Below are 17262 nucleotides of genomic sequence, written 5' to 3'. Positions count from 1 at the left end.
AGCATCAAAGACTGGATGGAGATCACTGGATGGAGACCAGTCAGTACCCCCATGTCTAGACTGTAACCCCCTGCTGATTATAATCAGCTCAACTTTGACAGGGTGAAGAACCAGTTATTAAAAATAAAGTGGGATGAATTATTGAGTTATGGAGTACAGGGAGAGGTCAGGCAATCAGTGATGGACTTACCTCAATGAGCGCAGTCCCAACAACATACAAGAAACTCGTCAGCACTCAGGACAAAGCAGTCTCCATCCACCACCCTCAACATCAACTCCCTCCGTTACCAACACACAGAGGCAGCAATGTGTACCATCTACACGATGCGCAGCAGTAACTCACCAAGGTTCTTTCAACAGCATTGACAGTTCTTGTGGTCTCTACCATGTCAGGCAAAAGGGTAACAGCAACGCCACCATCTGCAAATCTCCCTCCAAGCCACATCCTAATGTGGAACGATATCAGCATTTTCTTCATGTTCCTGCATCAAAAACTGGGCCTCTTCCCCTGGTAACACCTACACTGCTTGAAGGTGCAGCAGAAGGTGGCTCATCACCTTCTCAAGGGGAAGAAATGCTGTCCTTGCTGGCAATATGTGTAACTGAGCACAGAATAACATGCAGCGTGTAGGTAGACATAAGAACTGTTGAAATATCACATGGTCAGGTACATAAGAAACAAAATTCATGGCTGTTCTGAATGTGATCTCAACTCCATCTTCCTATCTGCCCCTCATAACCCTTGGCTCCCTTGTCTGTTAAGAAACTGTCAGTCTCGGTCTTGTATATATTCACTGATCCATTGGTGTCTAGGGAACAGAATTCCTCATGGAGACCAATGACTCTCTGAGAGGTTCCAAGCAGTCCTATTTCCAAACTACCAGGCCCCATTTAGAACCTTCACTGCTAACCAGTAAATAAATGAGATTAAAATCAAATGTCCAACCTTTACCGGCCATTAAGTCAGTCACCAACCCAACCTGTTGTAAATTAAGAACTGTTCGCGGTCCAGGCTTTCACATTGCTGTTGGAGATTTGTTTTTGATTTTGTAGACATATTGATTTTGCTGCTTTTAAAAGTAAGAGTGCTTCTTAAGTGAGTCACAGCTTGGGATTATGACCATTGTTGAGAATCTGTTTTAGAGACACTACAACAGAAACTGTAAGACATTCAGCTGAGGGACCCTGGGACTACCAGCTGCAAGGCACAATTGGGAGAGTTGACGGTCTTCTTGACTGAGGATGGTCTTCTTGATTGAGAAGGTTGCAATCTCCTGGCCTTTCTCTTCTTTCCAGTTGATTTAAGGAAGATCTTTGTAGTTGAGCAAATTACAGTCAGTTCTTCCAGAACGCAATAGGTACATTCTTGTGCAATCCTGCGCCATAGAAAAATCACGCAATATAAGTAACACTCAGGGTGTTGATGGTCTATTTGCGTTATAGTCAACACACACTTTAAAAGCTTTAAAGCCAGCCTTCCCTATTCACCCAATCGCGTTCGAGCCAATTTGCATCAATGAAAGATGCATTATAGCAGAACTGACTGTACAGAGCTAATCTGAGAAGGAAATGGTTCCAAACACGGAACACTGCTCAGTGGTTGAAGTTTTGTCCTTCCAACATTGCGTATCACTTTGGCTTGTCTGTAGAGTGATGTTCTAATCCAGTCTTCTGTTTCTTTCACAGAAACTGGGAGTGAAAGCTTTCAGAAGTTTCTAAATCTTATGGGTGAAACAATTACTTTGAAGGGCTGGATTGGCTACAGAGGAGGACTTGACACCAAAAGTAAGAGTCGGACTAAAATTCAAGACAAAATGTCAAATAAAAATTTGCATCTAACAAGGCAACCAAACAGATGGCATTTCATACAACGGGTTTGTTAAACACTACGGATGCTTATTCCAAATACCAGGTACCAAAATGATCCAATATACCAAACAGCTGCTGATGCTCCTTTACATTAGAACTGAAATTTTGTTGAAAACATAACTTTAGGTTTTCTCCACATTCCCATTGATTCCTGTGGATTTAGAGATTTTCTTGTTATTTGTGTATTTATTATTGTTTGCTGTGGTTTGACAATATTCCCAGGATCCAGACCTCATTCCATGTTCATTGCTTTGGAGTGGGCAGTGCAACATTTCTTGGAGCTTGATTTCTATCTCCCTGTCCAGTTGGAGGGTATATGGTTAATACAAGATTATCTTTATGTTTGACAATTTACAGCATCATCATATGCATTATTCATAATGAACCAGAGAACAGCTGACTCCAATTGATACAAACTGCAGCATCTCCTCTACAGCTCCCTTTCTATTTCATGGAGACATGAAGGATCTACACACACACGCTGTATATATACATAATTCTCTCTCATAAATATAAACATACACTTTTGTTCTCCCACACACAGTACACTGGGAGAATTTTATATGGTTCCACTATTGGTCCAGCCTCTCAAGATGTGAATGGACTGCGAGAGCAATATACACCTGATTATCTCTTTCTCTCTTTTCTCTTACTTTCTCAATGTATTTCTCACTCTGTTTCTCTTGTCTCAGTCTCTTCATTTCCTTCCCTTTGCCTGTTACCCTGTTCTCTCCAAAATCATCTCCAACAGTGTCCCTTTCTGTTTTCCTAATCCCATTCCTATATTCCTCTTGTCTTGGCTTTCATTTTAACCCAAGTGCTCCGCAACTCAGGAACTCTTTTCCAAATTGCTTTAATCAAGCCTGACCCACCTTCGCCCCCTCTGTCCGTGCTGACAAACACCCCATCTTCCATCTTCAATCTCTTCAGCAAAGTCTGAAAACAAACAGAGATCTCATCCACCTTTCCCACAGCCTACTTTCTGAAGCTCCTGAGGGAGAGGGTTTCCATTCCTTCCAAAGCAATGAAAAGGTTTGAATCAATGGCAGATTCCTCCAAGCTGTGACTTGTACACTGATTCATGTCACTGAAGCAGGCCATTTCGTCGAGTGGGACTGTTTGTGTTTTCTGTGCACAGCAGCCCTCTCCCCACTTTGCATCTAACCCCACCAACAGGCACAAGTATGTACTGCTTTCAAAATCTGTAGAACGTACATTTCAATCTGCATTTGCTAAGATTTAAATTTTCCGTTTCATATAGTGTGAGTGAGGGCCATCAGTCTTGTTCCATAACCGAGTTCAAATATGACGGTATTCTTCAGAACCTTGAAGGTGGTATTTATTTATTAAAATCAGGATTGACTGGGATATACTGCAAGTCAGAGGGAGGTGATGGCTCTGGGGTTAGCACTGTTGCCTCACAGCGCCAGGGACCCGGGTTTGATTCCATTCTCGGGCGATTGTCTGGGTGGAGTTTGCACATTCTCCCCATGTCTGCGTGGGCTTCCTCCCACAATCCAAGGATATGTAGAGTAGGTGGATTGGCTGTGCTAAATTGCCTGCAATGTGCAGGCTAAATGGGTTCGCCACGGGAAATGTAGGGTAGGTGTGGTAGGTCTGTGTGGATCAGAATGGCCTGTTTTTGTAAGTAAGTCTGTAAGTCTGGTGGTGTGAGAAATCACAATAGAAGGTGCCCTCAAATGACCACCTTTGCTGAAGTTAGACTAACCCACTCTCTTTGGCGGGTAGCTGCTGTTTAAAACCCTGAAATTATATAACTGTGCAATAAATTATATGTTTTTATTCCCCTCTTTGTAATAAGATGCAGCTTGACGGCCATGTAAACTTCATGTGATGTCTCATAATTATGTATTCTCACAATTATTTCGAGTTCTGTAAAACTCAGCGTTGTACTTTTCACAGATGACACGACAGGAATACATTCCATATACACAGTATATCAAGGACACGAGATAATGTTTCATGTCTCCACAATGTTGCCGTACTCTAAAGAAAACAAGCAACAGGTAAGGGGAGTTCTTTCTTTCCTATGACTAAGCATATTACTGCTGGAATCATTTATATTGTATCGATCTCGGGCTTGTCACTTGAAGACAGTCTCACAGGGGCTTGTCAAACAGGCAAATAATTGTGATTCTGTTATGACCACTTGCTTCTCCAGAGAGGAGGAGATTGGGAGCAGAGTTTAGATGTGAAGGCTCCAAAATATCTGCTGTGTTACACACTCCAGCAGGGCTGCTGTGTTACACTGTCCAGCAGGGCTGCAGTGTTAGGACCTCCAGTGATGGCTGCCTGAAGGGATCGCGGTCTCCCTGGCTATCAGACACTGAAAGCTGGCTTGCAGCTACAGTGATCAATTTCGAAGCCGAACTGTATGTTGGCTCTTACAGCAAGAAGGTCTGCTTACAACAGGAATCCTGCAGTCGGATAAAGCCATGGTGACACTGCCCTTGGATTAATGTGTGCGGATTTTTTTTAAACTTATCTAAAGATGGATACACTTACCATGGAGAGACCACAAAGGAGATGCACTAGACGGACCAATGGGATGGTGGGTTTGGCTGATGAGCAGCGATTGAGGAGACCTGTATTGTCTGGAGTTTAGAGGAGGAAATGTAATCGTTCTGCGAGTTGAAATTCCTAAAGGGATCGGCTAGATAGATGAATGTACAAAGGATGTTTCCCTGGTGGGAGTTGTGCAGGAGGGACTGTATGGTTGCTATCTCAGAATAAAATGGAGGCCATTTGGACTGAGATGAGGTGGAAATTATGCTGTCAGTAAATAATTCTCTGGAATGCTCTACCCCAGAGGGCTGTGGTGTTTCATTCACTGAATATATTCACGACAGAGAGTAATAGATTTCTGGATATTAAAGATATCAAAAGATGTGAGGAAAGCACTGGAAAATTGTATTGAGGTAGGAGATTATCCGAAATCTAACTGGCAACTTTAAAGAAGAGAGACTGGAGTTTCGAATGGTTAAATATGGTATTAGAAAGTGACTTTAAAAACACAATTAGGTTTCCTGGTCTTCGTAATTAGTGGCATAGGCTACTGAAGTAAGGATTTTGTGCTTAATCTTTATAAAGTACTAGTAGGCGTTAGCTGGAGTAATGTCTTCAGCTCAGGACACCACATTTTAGGAAGAATCTTCAAGACGTTGCCAAAAAGATTTACTATAATGTGGGAACATAATAGTACCAGGTAGTGGAACTTTATATTAATGTTAGGACGTGTCAGTAGAAGGTGGGATTACTGTCCTTCCAGCGGGGAAGGCAAGGTGAGATCCAGTTTAGACGGTCAAAGACAGTCAAAGTTGTGAACAAGGACAGTCTGCAGTTTGCCTCTGAAGCTAATGTGAGAGAGCCTGAGGTACCACAAATTTCTAAAGGGGTCGGCCAGATCGATGAATATACAAAGGATGTTTCCCTGGTGGGAGTTGTGCAGGAGGGACTGTATGGTTGCTATCTCAGAATAAAATAGAGGCCATTTGGACTGAGATGAGGTGGAAATTATTCTGTCAGTAAATAATTCTCTGGAATGCTCTACCCCAGAGGGTGGCATGGTGGCACAGTAGTTAGCACTGCTGCCTCACAGCGCCAGAAACCCGGGTTCAATTCCCGCCTCAGGCGACTGACTGTGTGGAGTTTGCACATTCTCCCCATGTCTGCGTGGGTTTCCTCCGGGTGCTCCGGTTTCCTCCCACAGTCCAAAGATGTGCAGGTTAGGTGAATTGGTCACGCTAAATTGACCGTAGTGTTAGGGGTAAATGTAGGGGAATGGGTCTGGGTGGGTGTGCATTGGTGTGGACTTGTTGGGCCAAAAGACCTGTTTTTACACTGTAGGTAATCTAATCTAATCTACCAGACTGGACCTCCTCAGCCACACCCAGCAGAGCTTCAATGCAGAGTTCACTACTGCAGTGAAAGCCAAGACTGCCACCTCCAAAAATAAACAAAATGAAAGGAAATGGGAGACTTGCATATGTACAGCGCCTTTCAGCAACACAGGGCATTGCAAAGCACTTTATAGCCAATGAAATACTTTTTGAAGTGCGCTCAATATTGGAATTTGGGAAACGTAGCAACCAACTTGCATCCAACCAGCTCCCACTTACCAGGCAGTCGGTTTTTGTGATGTTTCCCAGTGGAAATGTTGGCCAAGGCAACTCTTTAAGATAGGGCAGTTGCACGTTTTATGTCTACCTGGCGAAATAGATGGGGTATTTCAGTTGAACATCTCTTCAGAAAGGTAGCACCCTTGACAGTGCAGCACCCCCTCAGCACTGAAGGTCAGCTCGAGTTTTGGAGTCCACCAACTTCTGACGGAGAGGGGCGATTGCTACATCTGAGTCACAGCTAACACCAGGGGTGTGTGGGTGGTGCTGCAGCCCTTTGCTGGCCTACATTTATAACAACTTCCTGAAAACTTTGCACACAGCCTGCTCAGCCTTTCCTTGTGAAGTGGGTCATATTAAGTCTACTCCTCTCGCCCGAGTATTTCCCTGTTATGCTGTGCTTTTTGAGATCACTGAGAGACTGCAGTCTGAAGTGTGGTGGAAAATGTTGAAGAGGCGGCTTTTCCTCAGCGTGGCTGGTGATTTGCAATCGCGTTAAAAAAAATTGCAAACGTTGAAGGCCCGTTACTCGATCAAACCACACGCAAGGCCATGTTGGCTGGCATTTCAATACTTAACCCAATCTTTAAAAGGGGTTTTGAAACAGAGCGGATTGAAGCTGGGTCACCAGAAATCCCGATTGAAATTGAAGCCTTCAATATGTGCCATAGAGCAATGTTTAAGATGGTATTTCAGTGCTGCGAATACAGTGACCTGAAAAGAGCAATGCTGGTCACCTTTTCCCATTTATGTGCTGACCACAGTTCACTGGTCCATATCCTCACGTCACTGTGCTCCTCGGAGGAAGTGTACAGCCTTGCTTCCTGAGGGCAATCCTCTCTGAATGTGGGTCAGCCAGGCATATTGACAAGTTTATCATTTCAACCTGTGTTTCTTTTTACTCTTTCAGTGATGTGATAGGGGTTTTAATTTCTTGATGGAACAGTAAGTGTGAAGTAACCCATAACGGAATCCACATTTATTTTTGTTTGTTATTTTTATGCAGTCAGGGTGTGACTGTCCCTGGCTGTTTATTGCCTGTCCCTACTTGCCTTTGAAGGTGGTAGGGAGCTGCCTTCTTGAGCTGCTGCATTCCATCTGCTGTAGCTAGACCCAGCATGCATTAGGGAGGAAATTGAAGGATTTTGCCCCAGTCACACTGAAGAAATAGCAATATATTTTCAAGTCAGGATGGTGAGTGGCTTGAAGTGGAACTTGCAGGTGTTAGACTTCCTATGTATTAGCTGCCCTTATCCTTCTAGGAGGTAGAGGTCATGGTTTGGAAGGTACAATCTTAGGGGGCTTGATGAGTACAAGTTATACATTGTAGATACTCCTGCCACTGTATGTAAGCAGTACAGGGAATGAATGTTAGAAGTGTGGTCATGATGTCCACTTGGGCTGCTCTGTCCTGGATGATTTTGAGACATTGAGTGTTGTTGGAGCTGCAACCATCCTGGCAGGTGGGGAGTATTCCATCACACTCTTGACTTGTGGCTTGTAGGTGGTGGACAGATGTAGGGGTTCATTAGGGCATTGTAGAAGTATGTTTGAGCTGTAACTTCTAGTGCATGGGTCACAGGTGCAGCAAGGAGGCCAATAAGTCTGAAGCTGAAAGTGAGGATGTTATGCTTTAGTGTTATAGGGCATTGATGAGATCACATGGGTAGTTATTTAAGGAAGGATGGAAATATGTTGGAGACAGTTCAGAGGAAGTTTACTCATTTGATACCTGGTATAAACTGGTTGTGCTTTCTATAGGCTTGTTTACACCAAAGTTCAGAAGAGTGAGAAGTTGATTTGCTTGAAATTAATAAGATCCTGAATGGCCATTGACAAGGTGGACATGGAAAAGGATGTCTCCTTTTGTGGATGAGTCCAGAATTGGAGGGCATTATTTAAAAATCAGGAGTCTCGCTTTCAGGACAGAGGTGAGGAGAAAGTCTTTCTCACTGTGTGACTTTGGAACTGTGTGCCTGGGATGATGTTGGAGGAATGAACATTGAACGTTCTTAAGGCTGAGGTGGATAGATTCTTATGAGGCAGGGGAATCCACGGTTCCTGGGCATAGCTGAGAAAGTGGAATTTAAAACACAAAAAAATCAGCCATGATCTTGGTAAATAGTGGTGCAGTTTAGAGGGGCTGAATGGTCTACTTCTGTTCCTATGTTTGTTATCTTCTAGACCAAGGGCTGGATTTTTTTTGTTTTGGGATCAGGACATCAGAGTTGACCAATTAGTGGTGCACCCACCATCCAACTAAGAATGTTCCAATACTGGTGGGCCAGTAGGAGACACCCTTTTCATCCAAGAAATGGTCACTATTGCTGGCTCACTGTTACAGAGTGGGAGCCCCTGCCAAGAGCAGGTACATTGGGCAGCTATGGTGTGAGGGAGGCGGACTCAAATTGATCCTGGATCACTGCATCCTTCAGTCTGCCACTGGGAAATCACCTCCTGGTTTGCACACAGGAACCTTGATTATTCAAATGACACGGGCGGGGAGTATTTCATTTGGATAATCCAACATTTTGCTAATTGAATGCCGGACAATGCAGTTTAGCCAAGTCTCAGGACCTTGCGATCTTGCTGGAATATCCGAAATTCGGATAATCGAGGTTCCTCTGTACCAAATTCCAGCTGCCATTGTGAACCCACGGGCTGACTGGAAAATGCCAGTCACCCTCTGATTGATAGTCTCGATAAGCTTTTAATTAGATTAAGAAGCTGCTTACAGCTTGTGGGCAGTTAACCCACACTCCCATCGACTGAAATGACTTGGAATTGACTAGCTGATGACAAACGATGTGCTGCCCACTTCGTTCTCTGCAGTGGTTACAAATCCAGGCCCCTTCTGCACAGAACTCACTGGCACAATTTACAGCACCTTCCTGAAAGGGTGGAAGAAGGGGATTTAGTCATAATTTTCAGAAGAAAATTGATGATTTTTTAAAGTCTCAGAAACATACTTTACTCATAAAAATATCTTATATATACATAGTTACAAATGCAGTTCGGTTCTGTACAGTAGCATAGCACAAAAACAAGCAAACATTGGAGTTTGACTCTACCCAATCAAACCAAAGGCATCTCCTACTTTTACAAGACAGTGTTTATATGCATTTGAGGCAGTGGGAGGGTTCAATAACAGAACAGACTCCAGTTTAACTTCAGCAGAAAGATCTCAAGACAGTGGCTTTTCCCCATTGTGCCTTGGGATAAGGCAAAAGCAAACACAGGCTGTGGGAGGAGGAACAGGGAAGTGGAGTCATTGTGTAACATGTTCAAAGAGTTTTCACAGAGTTGATGGGCTCACTGGTTCTATCTGATGGTGGTGTTCAATAGTAAAGGTACCAAAAGAGTAGGAGTGAGGTGGACAGATCGCCAGGTTTGAGATGATTGTCTCATAGAGGAAAGTAAATTCCCTGTTGCTTTTTTCATCCCTACTTTGATTGGTTAACACCAGTACCAAGGGACTGCTAATGTGCTGTCTTTTCCAGTGTGACATTATCTACAATGTGATACCCACTAGGTCTGCATGTGTTGGACTGACTTATCCATGCACTTATTTAGACAAAATGTGTGATTTCCCAGCTCCTGTTCAGTGTGATAGATTATTTTGATCAAAAAGGAGGGAGAGAAAGTTAACTGAAGCATTCAGCTTGTACCTTTATTGGAGAAGTCCAAGGCATTTGAAACAACACCTTAAATAATAAGGAATTTGGCTTGAAGATTGCTTCTTCCAGTCTCTGTTTGATGATAATCCCTTCGAAAATGGCTTTCTGCAGGGATTGTCCTCCACTTTGAATTGGCTGAATTCTAGTTCTGTGATGCACAGTGACACTGTTACTGGTTTATTAATAATTAAATTGCAATTTGTTATAGAAAAATCTCTAGCTGACTTTGCCCTTTAACTTCCTTTCCTTTCCTCATGGTTTGCATGACACCGGTGGTACCAAGAATTGTAGCAATTTAATCAAGGTCACTTAATTGATTTAACTTAAACTTTACAATTCATAGCTGTAATGTCTGTTTCATTTTATGATGTGGAGATGCCGGTGTTGGGCTGCAGTGAACATAGTTAAAATCACACAACACCAGGTTATAGTCCAGCAGGTTTATTTGGAAGCACTAGCTTTTGAGCGCTGCTCCTGCAACTTGTGAGATCTTTATTTGGTCAAATAAAATTTCAGTTGCATGACATTGCGATCCCTTGCTCTAAATTCTGTGTCTTGTGATCCTGCTCCACACCTACCTGATGCAGGAGCAGCGCTCCGAAAGCTAGTGCTTCCAAATAAACCTGTTGGACCAAACCTGATGTTCTGAGACATTTTTATGGCATCATGTATTTCCTGCAACCCTCCACCATGATGTAGAAATATTTAACTCTCCATTTCTTTCCAGTGTTAACTAACTAAATCAGTTTCAGAACTTTCTAATATTGGGTGGGTGGGTGGTAGGAAGAGGACGTTTATAATCCAATTTTTCAATATCAAGAGAATTATCTTCTGTACATTTCTAAGTTGAACTTTTGAGTTGAAGGTATTCAGATTGTTAAACAAATACATAGATTAAATTGTTACACTTATTTGCAGTTTTCCCCAGTGCTATTTTTTGATTCCATCTCTGAGACTTCTTGAAATGAACTTCAACGAAGCAGCAATCATTCCACATCCCATTTCATAATTTCAGTGCAAAGACCTTTCTGTAGCCCTGTTGCCCAATTAAGTAAGAAACACGGATGTTCTGCGGGTTACAGTGGGAGGTTATCATTTACATTTTATAGTTTATAATTTAGTATGACTTTTGGATTTTGAATTTCGAGCTAGAGGCAGGTGGTTGTTGCTTATTTTTCTGAAGGGTTTGCTTTTCTTGGGGAAAAAAAACTCAAGGTCAGCGTCCCTTTGGAGAAGTGACCTAAATCCAGTGTTTGTCGGAAAGCAGGTGATTATCTGCCCCTCATGGAAGACATTTATCCTGTTAAACATATGACTGGTAGGCTAATCATTTAAGGTCATCCAGTTTGAATTCATAGAACATAGGACAGTGCACATAATAAAGGCCCTTCGGTCTACGATGTTCTGCCGAGCATTTATCTTAATCTAAGATCATCCTAACCTACACACCCCTCAATTTCGTGCCGTCCATGTGCTTATCCAGCAGTCGCTTAAATGTCCCTAATGTCTCTGACTCTACTACCCGCCTCTGACATCTCCCCTATACCTTCCTCCAATCACCTTAAAATTATGACCCCTCCTGACAGCCAGAGACTTTTCCCAGAGCAGAAATGGCTATCTGCTCTATCTATGCCTCTCATCACCTTGAACACGTCTATCAAGTCACCTCTCTTCCTTCTTCTCTCCAGTATAAAAAGCCCACGCTCACTCTACCTCTCTTCATAAGACAAACCCTCCAATCCAGGCAGCATCCTGGTAAATCTCCTCTGCACCCTCTCTAAAGCAATTACATCCTTCCTATTATGAGGCAACCAGAACTGGACATAATATTCCAAGTGTGGTCTAACTAGGGTTTTATGGAGCTGCAACAAAACCTTGTGGCTCTTAAAGTCAATCCCCCTGTTAATGAAAACCAAAACACCATACTCCTTCATAACAACTCTTATCAACTTGGGTGGCAACTTTGAGGGATCTATGTATGTCGACCCTAAGATCCCGCTGTTCCTCCACACTGCCAAGAATCTTGTCTTTAACCCTGTATTCAGCATTCAAATTTGATTTTTGAAATGAATCACTTTGCATTTATCCAGGTTGAACTCCAGCTGCCATTTCTCAGCCCAGCTCTGTATCCTGTCAATGTCATGTTGTGGCCTGCATCAGCCCTCGACACTATCTACAACACCACCGACCTTTGTGCCATCAGCAAACTTACTAACCCACCCTTCCACTTCTTCATCCAAGTCATTCATAAAAGCTGCAAAGAGCAGAGGCCCAAATACAGCTCCCTGCGGGACTCCACTGGTCACTGACCTCCAGGTGAAATACCTTCCATCCACTACCACTCGCTGTCTTCTTTCGGCCAGCTAATTCTGTATCCAGACAGCCAAATTACCCTGTGTCCCATACCTCCTAACTTTCTGAATGAGCCTTCTGTGGGGAACCTTATCAAATGCCTTACTAAAATCCATATACACCATATCCTCTGCTCCACTTTCGTCTTGTCACATTCTCAAAGAACTCAATAAGGCGGTGAGGCATGACCTGCCCCTCACAAAGCCTTGCTGACTATCTTTAATCAAACTATGTTTTCCAAATAGACATAAATCCTATCTCTCAGAATCCTTTCCAGTACCTTTCTTAATGCAGACTTAAGACTGACTGGTCTGGAGTTCCTAGGGATTTCCCTTTTCCCTTTCTTGAAAAGAGGAACAACATTTGCCTCCCTCCAATCATCCGGTACTACCGTAGAGAGTGAGGATGCAAAGATCATCGCCAGAGGTGCAGCAATCTCATTCCTCACTTCCTGTGGGAACCTTGGATATATCTGGTCTGGTCCTGGGAACTTATCTATCTAGATGTTTCCCAGAATTTCCAGCACATTCACTTTCTTAATATCAATCTGTCCTAGCCTATTAACCCGGACCACAGTGTTCTCACTGTCAACAAGGTCCCTCTCTCTCTCGTGAATACTGAAGCAAAAATACTCATTTAGGGCCTTCCCTAGCTCTTCAGACTCCAGGCACAAGTTCCCTCCACCATCCCTGATCGGCCTTACCCTCTATCTGGCCATTCTCTTATTCCTCACGTACATTTAGAATACCTTTGGGTTTTCCCTAATCCTTCCTGCCAAGACTTTTTTGTGCCCCCTTCCTAGTTCTCCTCAGTCCATTTTTGAGTTCTTTCCTAGCTACCTTGTAATTCTCTAAATCTGTATCAGATCCTTGCTACCTCAACCTTAAGTATGCTTTGTTCTTCCTTTTGATGAGAAGCTCCTCTGCTCTTGTCATCCAAGGTTCCTTCACCTTACCATTTATTGCCTGTCTCAGTGGGACAAAGTTATCCAACACTCCCAACAAGTTCTCTTTAAACAGCCTCCACATTTCTGTTGTGCATTTCCTGTAGAACAATTGTTCCCAATTTATACTCCACAGCTCCTGTCTAATAACAGCATAATTTCCCTTCCCCCAATTAAAAACGTTGCATCCTGTCTGTTCCTATCCCTCTCCATGGCTATGGTAAAGGTGAGGCAGTTCTGGTCGCTGTCACCGAAATGCTCTCCCACTGAGAGTTCTGATACCTGGCTTGGCTCGTTGCCTAGCATCAAATCCAATATGGCCGCCCCTCCCCAAGTCAGCCTATCTACATATTGAGTAAGAAAATCTTCCTGGACACAAGTGACAAAATCGGCTCCATCCAGACCAGAGGAGGTTCTGATCAGTATTGAGCAAGTTGAAGTCACCCAAAACAACAACTCTATTTCATCTGTACCTTTCCAAGATTTGTTGTCCAATCTGTTCTTCCATCTCTCTGTTGCTACTGGGGGCGGGGGGGGGCAATCTGTAGAAATCATCCAGTGAAGTAGCTGCTCCTTTCTTGTTACTGACTCAGGGTGAAAACCCTCCTCAACAACCTCTTTTTCTGCAGCTGTGATGCTCTCTCTCTACTCCCCCTCCTCTTGTATCCCCCTCCCTGACCTTTTAAAGCTCTGGTTCCCATTCCTCTGCCAAGCTAGTTTAACCCCTCCTGAAGTGCCCTTGCAAATCTCCTGCCCAGGACATTGGTCCCCCTCCAGTTTAAGTGCAACCAGTCCTTCATGTACAGGTCCCACCTTCCCCAGAAAGTGCCCCAATGATCTATGTATCTGAAGCCCACCCTCCTGCACCAGCCCTGTAGCCACGCGTTTAGCTGTACTGTTCCTCGCCTCACTAGCACGCGGCCCTGGTACTAATTCTGAGATTACTACTCTGCTGATCTTGCATTTTAGTTTCCAAATTAACTCCCTGAAATCACTTTTTAGATCCTCATCCCTTTTCCTGGCTATGTCATTGGTGCCAAGTGTACCATGACTTCTGGCTGCTCACCCTCCCCTTTCAAAATCTTGTAAACTCGATCAGAGACATCCAGGATCCTGGCACCTGAGTGGCAACATGCCTTCTGGGAATCCTGTTTGCAACCACAGAATCTTCTGTCTGTTCCTCCAACTACTGAATCTCCTACCATTAGTGCTTTTCTATTCCCCCCATCTTCCCTTCTGAGTGTCAGAGCTCAGTGTTAGAGACCTGCCCACTATGGTTTTCCCCTGGTAAGATCTCCCCCCCCCACACACAGTATCCAAAATGGTATTGTTGTTATTGAGGGGAATAGCCATAGGGGGTTCCCTGCACTGTCTGCCTGGTTCCTTCTCTGTCCCCTGACTATAACCCAGCTACCTTATTCCTGCACCTGAGCTGCAACTACCTCCTTGTAACTCCTCTCTATTATCTCCTTCATCTCCCTAATGATCGGAGTTCATCCAGCTCCAGCTCCAGTTCCTAACGTGGTTTCCGAGAAGCTGGAGTTGGGTACAGTTCCTGCAGATGAAGTCAGTGGAGACACTTGTGGTGACCTTTACCTCCCTCATCCTACAGGAGGAGCATGCAACTGCCCTAACATCCATTCCCACTGTTCTGCGTTCCCAAAGAGACTATTGAAAAAAACTAGTAACCCTACCGAATTGGCGCACAGGTTTTTTCTGTTGTTAGAGGAGGAAGATGAGTTGGAGACACTACCCAAGTAGCGTTTTGGATAAAGCAACCACCCCAATATATTACTTCACTTACTCTGCCATTCGGTGTCCATTCCTGCTCAGTGTGCACTCCTCATATTCATGAGATAGGATGTTAAAGGAGGAATGTACCTTCCAGTCCAAAAGAATTATAGGCTGAGCAAGTGTTTCTTGTAATCCGGTTCAGAAAACACTACTATTGAGTTTATTATAAACAATCTTATTTTCTTACCTGGAAGAAGGATTTAGGACACTTTAGGGAGTAAAGATAAAGTAGCCTTAGTCCCAGAGGGTTGCTTTCTTATTAGAGAGAATCAAATGGTGGTGCTTTAACCTGAAGGTTACCACACCTCAGACGAGAGGAAGAGGGTGAGATGAAGAGTCCTTTATGGTAATCTCAGCTAATGTGGGAATTGAACCCATGCTTTTGGTGTTGCTCTGCATTATAAGCCTGCTGTCCTGCCACCTGAGCTGACCCACCATATCATTGCCACAGAAATATTTAGTTTGTGAAACATGTACCTCAGGAGAATTTGGTTAGAACTGTTCAGGTTATTAATTACAGATAAAGTTTAGACTCTCCAATTTGTGAAATGTGCATGCCAACAGCTTTGGAAACAGCTCATCATATTGTCTTCACTGTGCACGACAAAGAAATTGCAAAGAGTCAGTTAATTAGGAATTTAACGCAGTGAGATGGGGTGTACATTTTCTGGACTTGAGTATCTGTCATCGATAGAGTTGGGAAAAGGTTGAAACTTTTGCTTTACTTTGTTTTAGATCTTGCTGACTGTCTTCTATTTTGAGGTAGTTTGGTTTGTTCTTTTTCTTTTGTGTTCAGCTGTTAAAGAAAATCTACAGCCTTGTACGAGTATGTTTCTGTGACTGATGACCACATTAACTAAGAAGCAAAATACAATCATCTGTCAAGCCAGGTTTTATTGTAGAATCTGACTTGTCAAATAGTACTGTTAGCAGAGATCCTAACAAGGGCAAGACTACACTACTTAATAAACATTTATATTGACATTTACTAAGGAGCAGAACGCTAGTAAAATATTGGTAGAAGCAGAAATGTTAAAGGTAATGGATCAAGGGGCTCTGAGGTTGCTAAAGGAAATAGGAGCAAAAAGACAAGAAGGCTCTGGCATAATCTTTCAGACATTCATTTATTTGGAAAAGTAGCAGGGAATTGAAAAGCAGCAAACGTGACACCCTTGTTCAAGACAAGACGCAGGGACATTAGAGCAATAGGATGTTTTAGTTCCAAAGTGAGGTTGAAGAAACTGGATTTGTTCTCCTTGGAGCAAGGAGGATTGAGCAGAGATTTGAAAGTGTTTCACGAGATTATGATTGATGTAGATAAGGTGGGGAAAGTAATGCTGTTGCATTAGCAGGTGATAGAAGCCCCTGGGGACACAGGCATAAGCAGGAAGTGGAGAGGGTATGCGAGAAACAATCAAAAACAGAGGTTGCTGGAAACGTTCAGCAGGTCTGGCAGCATCTGTGAAAAGAGGTCAAAGGTAATGTTTTGGGTCTGGTGACCCTTCCTCAGAACTGATGGTAGCTAGGAAAGTATTAGTTTATGTGCAGGAAATTGGGTGGGAGAAGAGGGTAAGGAATAAAGGATAGGTGAGAATAGAGCCTAAAGAGAGAGAAGAACAACTGAACAGACAATGGAGTGGATAACAATCCGGTTGGGAGGGTGAACAGCTGTTAATGGAGACTGTTAGTGGCTAACAATAGGTAGTGCGCAATGGTAGACTATGTGATAACAAAGTAAAAACAATAACTGCAGATGCTGGAAACCAGATTCTGGATCAGTGGTGCTGGAAGAACACAGTAGTTTAGGCAGCATCCAAACTGCAGCGAAATCGACGTTTCGGGCAAAAGCCCTTCATCAAGAATAAAGGCAGTGAGCCTGAAGCGTGGAGAGATAAGCTACAGGAGGGTGGGGGTGCGGAGAAAGTAGCATAGAGTACAAGAGGTGAGTGGGGAGGGGATGAAGGTGATAGGTCAGGGAGGAGAGGGTGGAGTGGATAGGTGGAAAAAGAAATAGGCAGGTAGGACAAGTCCGGACAAGTCATGGGACAGTGCTGAGCTGGAAGTTTGGAACTAGGGTGAGGTGGGGGAAGGGGAAATGAGGAAACTGTTGAAGTCCACACTTGTCCGACCTGCCTATCTCCTTTTCCACCTATCCACTCCACCCTCTCCTCCATGACCTATCACCTTCATCCCCTCCCCAATCACCTATTGTACTCCATGTTACTTTCTCCCCACCCCACCCTCCTGTAGCTTATCTCTCCACGCTTCAGGCTCACTGCCTTTATTCCTGATGAAGGGCTTTTGCCTGAAACGTCGATTTCGCTGCTCCTTTGATGCTGCCTAAACTGCTGTGCTCTTCCAGCACCACTAATCCAGTATGTGATAACAATACCTGGTGTGTGTGGTAGGGGGTGAGGATATGGGTGAGCCCAGGCTCGAAAATGATTGAACTCGATATTGAGTCCGGAGGACTGCAGTGCCCCCCAGT

The 17262-nt window shown here is 43.7% G+C and overlaps 1 protein-coding gene across 5 annotated transcripts in view; it reads left to right on the top strand.

The window, feature by feature from the left end:
- garnl3 (GTPase activating Rap/RanGAP domain like 3) overlaps positions 1-17262 on the top strand; it is a 444876-nt gene that overhangs the window by 279626 nt on the left and 147988 nt on the right. For all 5 annotated transcript variants that reach the window (XM_060841087.1, XM_060841090.1, XM_060841088.1 and 2 more), the window contains exons 10-11: positions 1687-1785; positions 3793-3896. In XM_060841087.1, coding sequence (XP_060697070.1) covers positions 1687-1785; positions 3793-3896 — 203 coding nt within the window. The remainder of the gene's footprint in view (positions 1-1686; positions 1786-3792; positions 3897-17262) is intronic.

The sequence above is a fragment of the Hemiscyllium ocellatum genome, chromosome 21 (genome assembly GCF_020745735.1).
Source record: "Hemiscyllium ocellatum isolate sHemOce1 chromosome 21, sHemOce1.pat.X.cur, whole genome shotgun sequence".
NCBI classification, from domain to species: Eukaryota; Metazoa; Chordata; class Chondrichthyes; order Orectolobiformes; family Hemiscylliidae; genus Hemiscyllium; species Hemiscyllium ocellatum.
The sequence above is the reverse complement of the archived record's forward strand: the minus strand, read 5'-3'. Positions and strand labels throughout refer to the sequence as shown.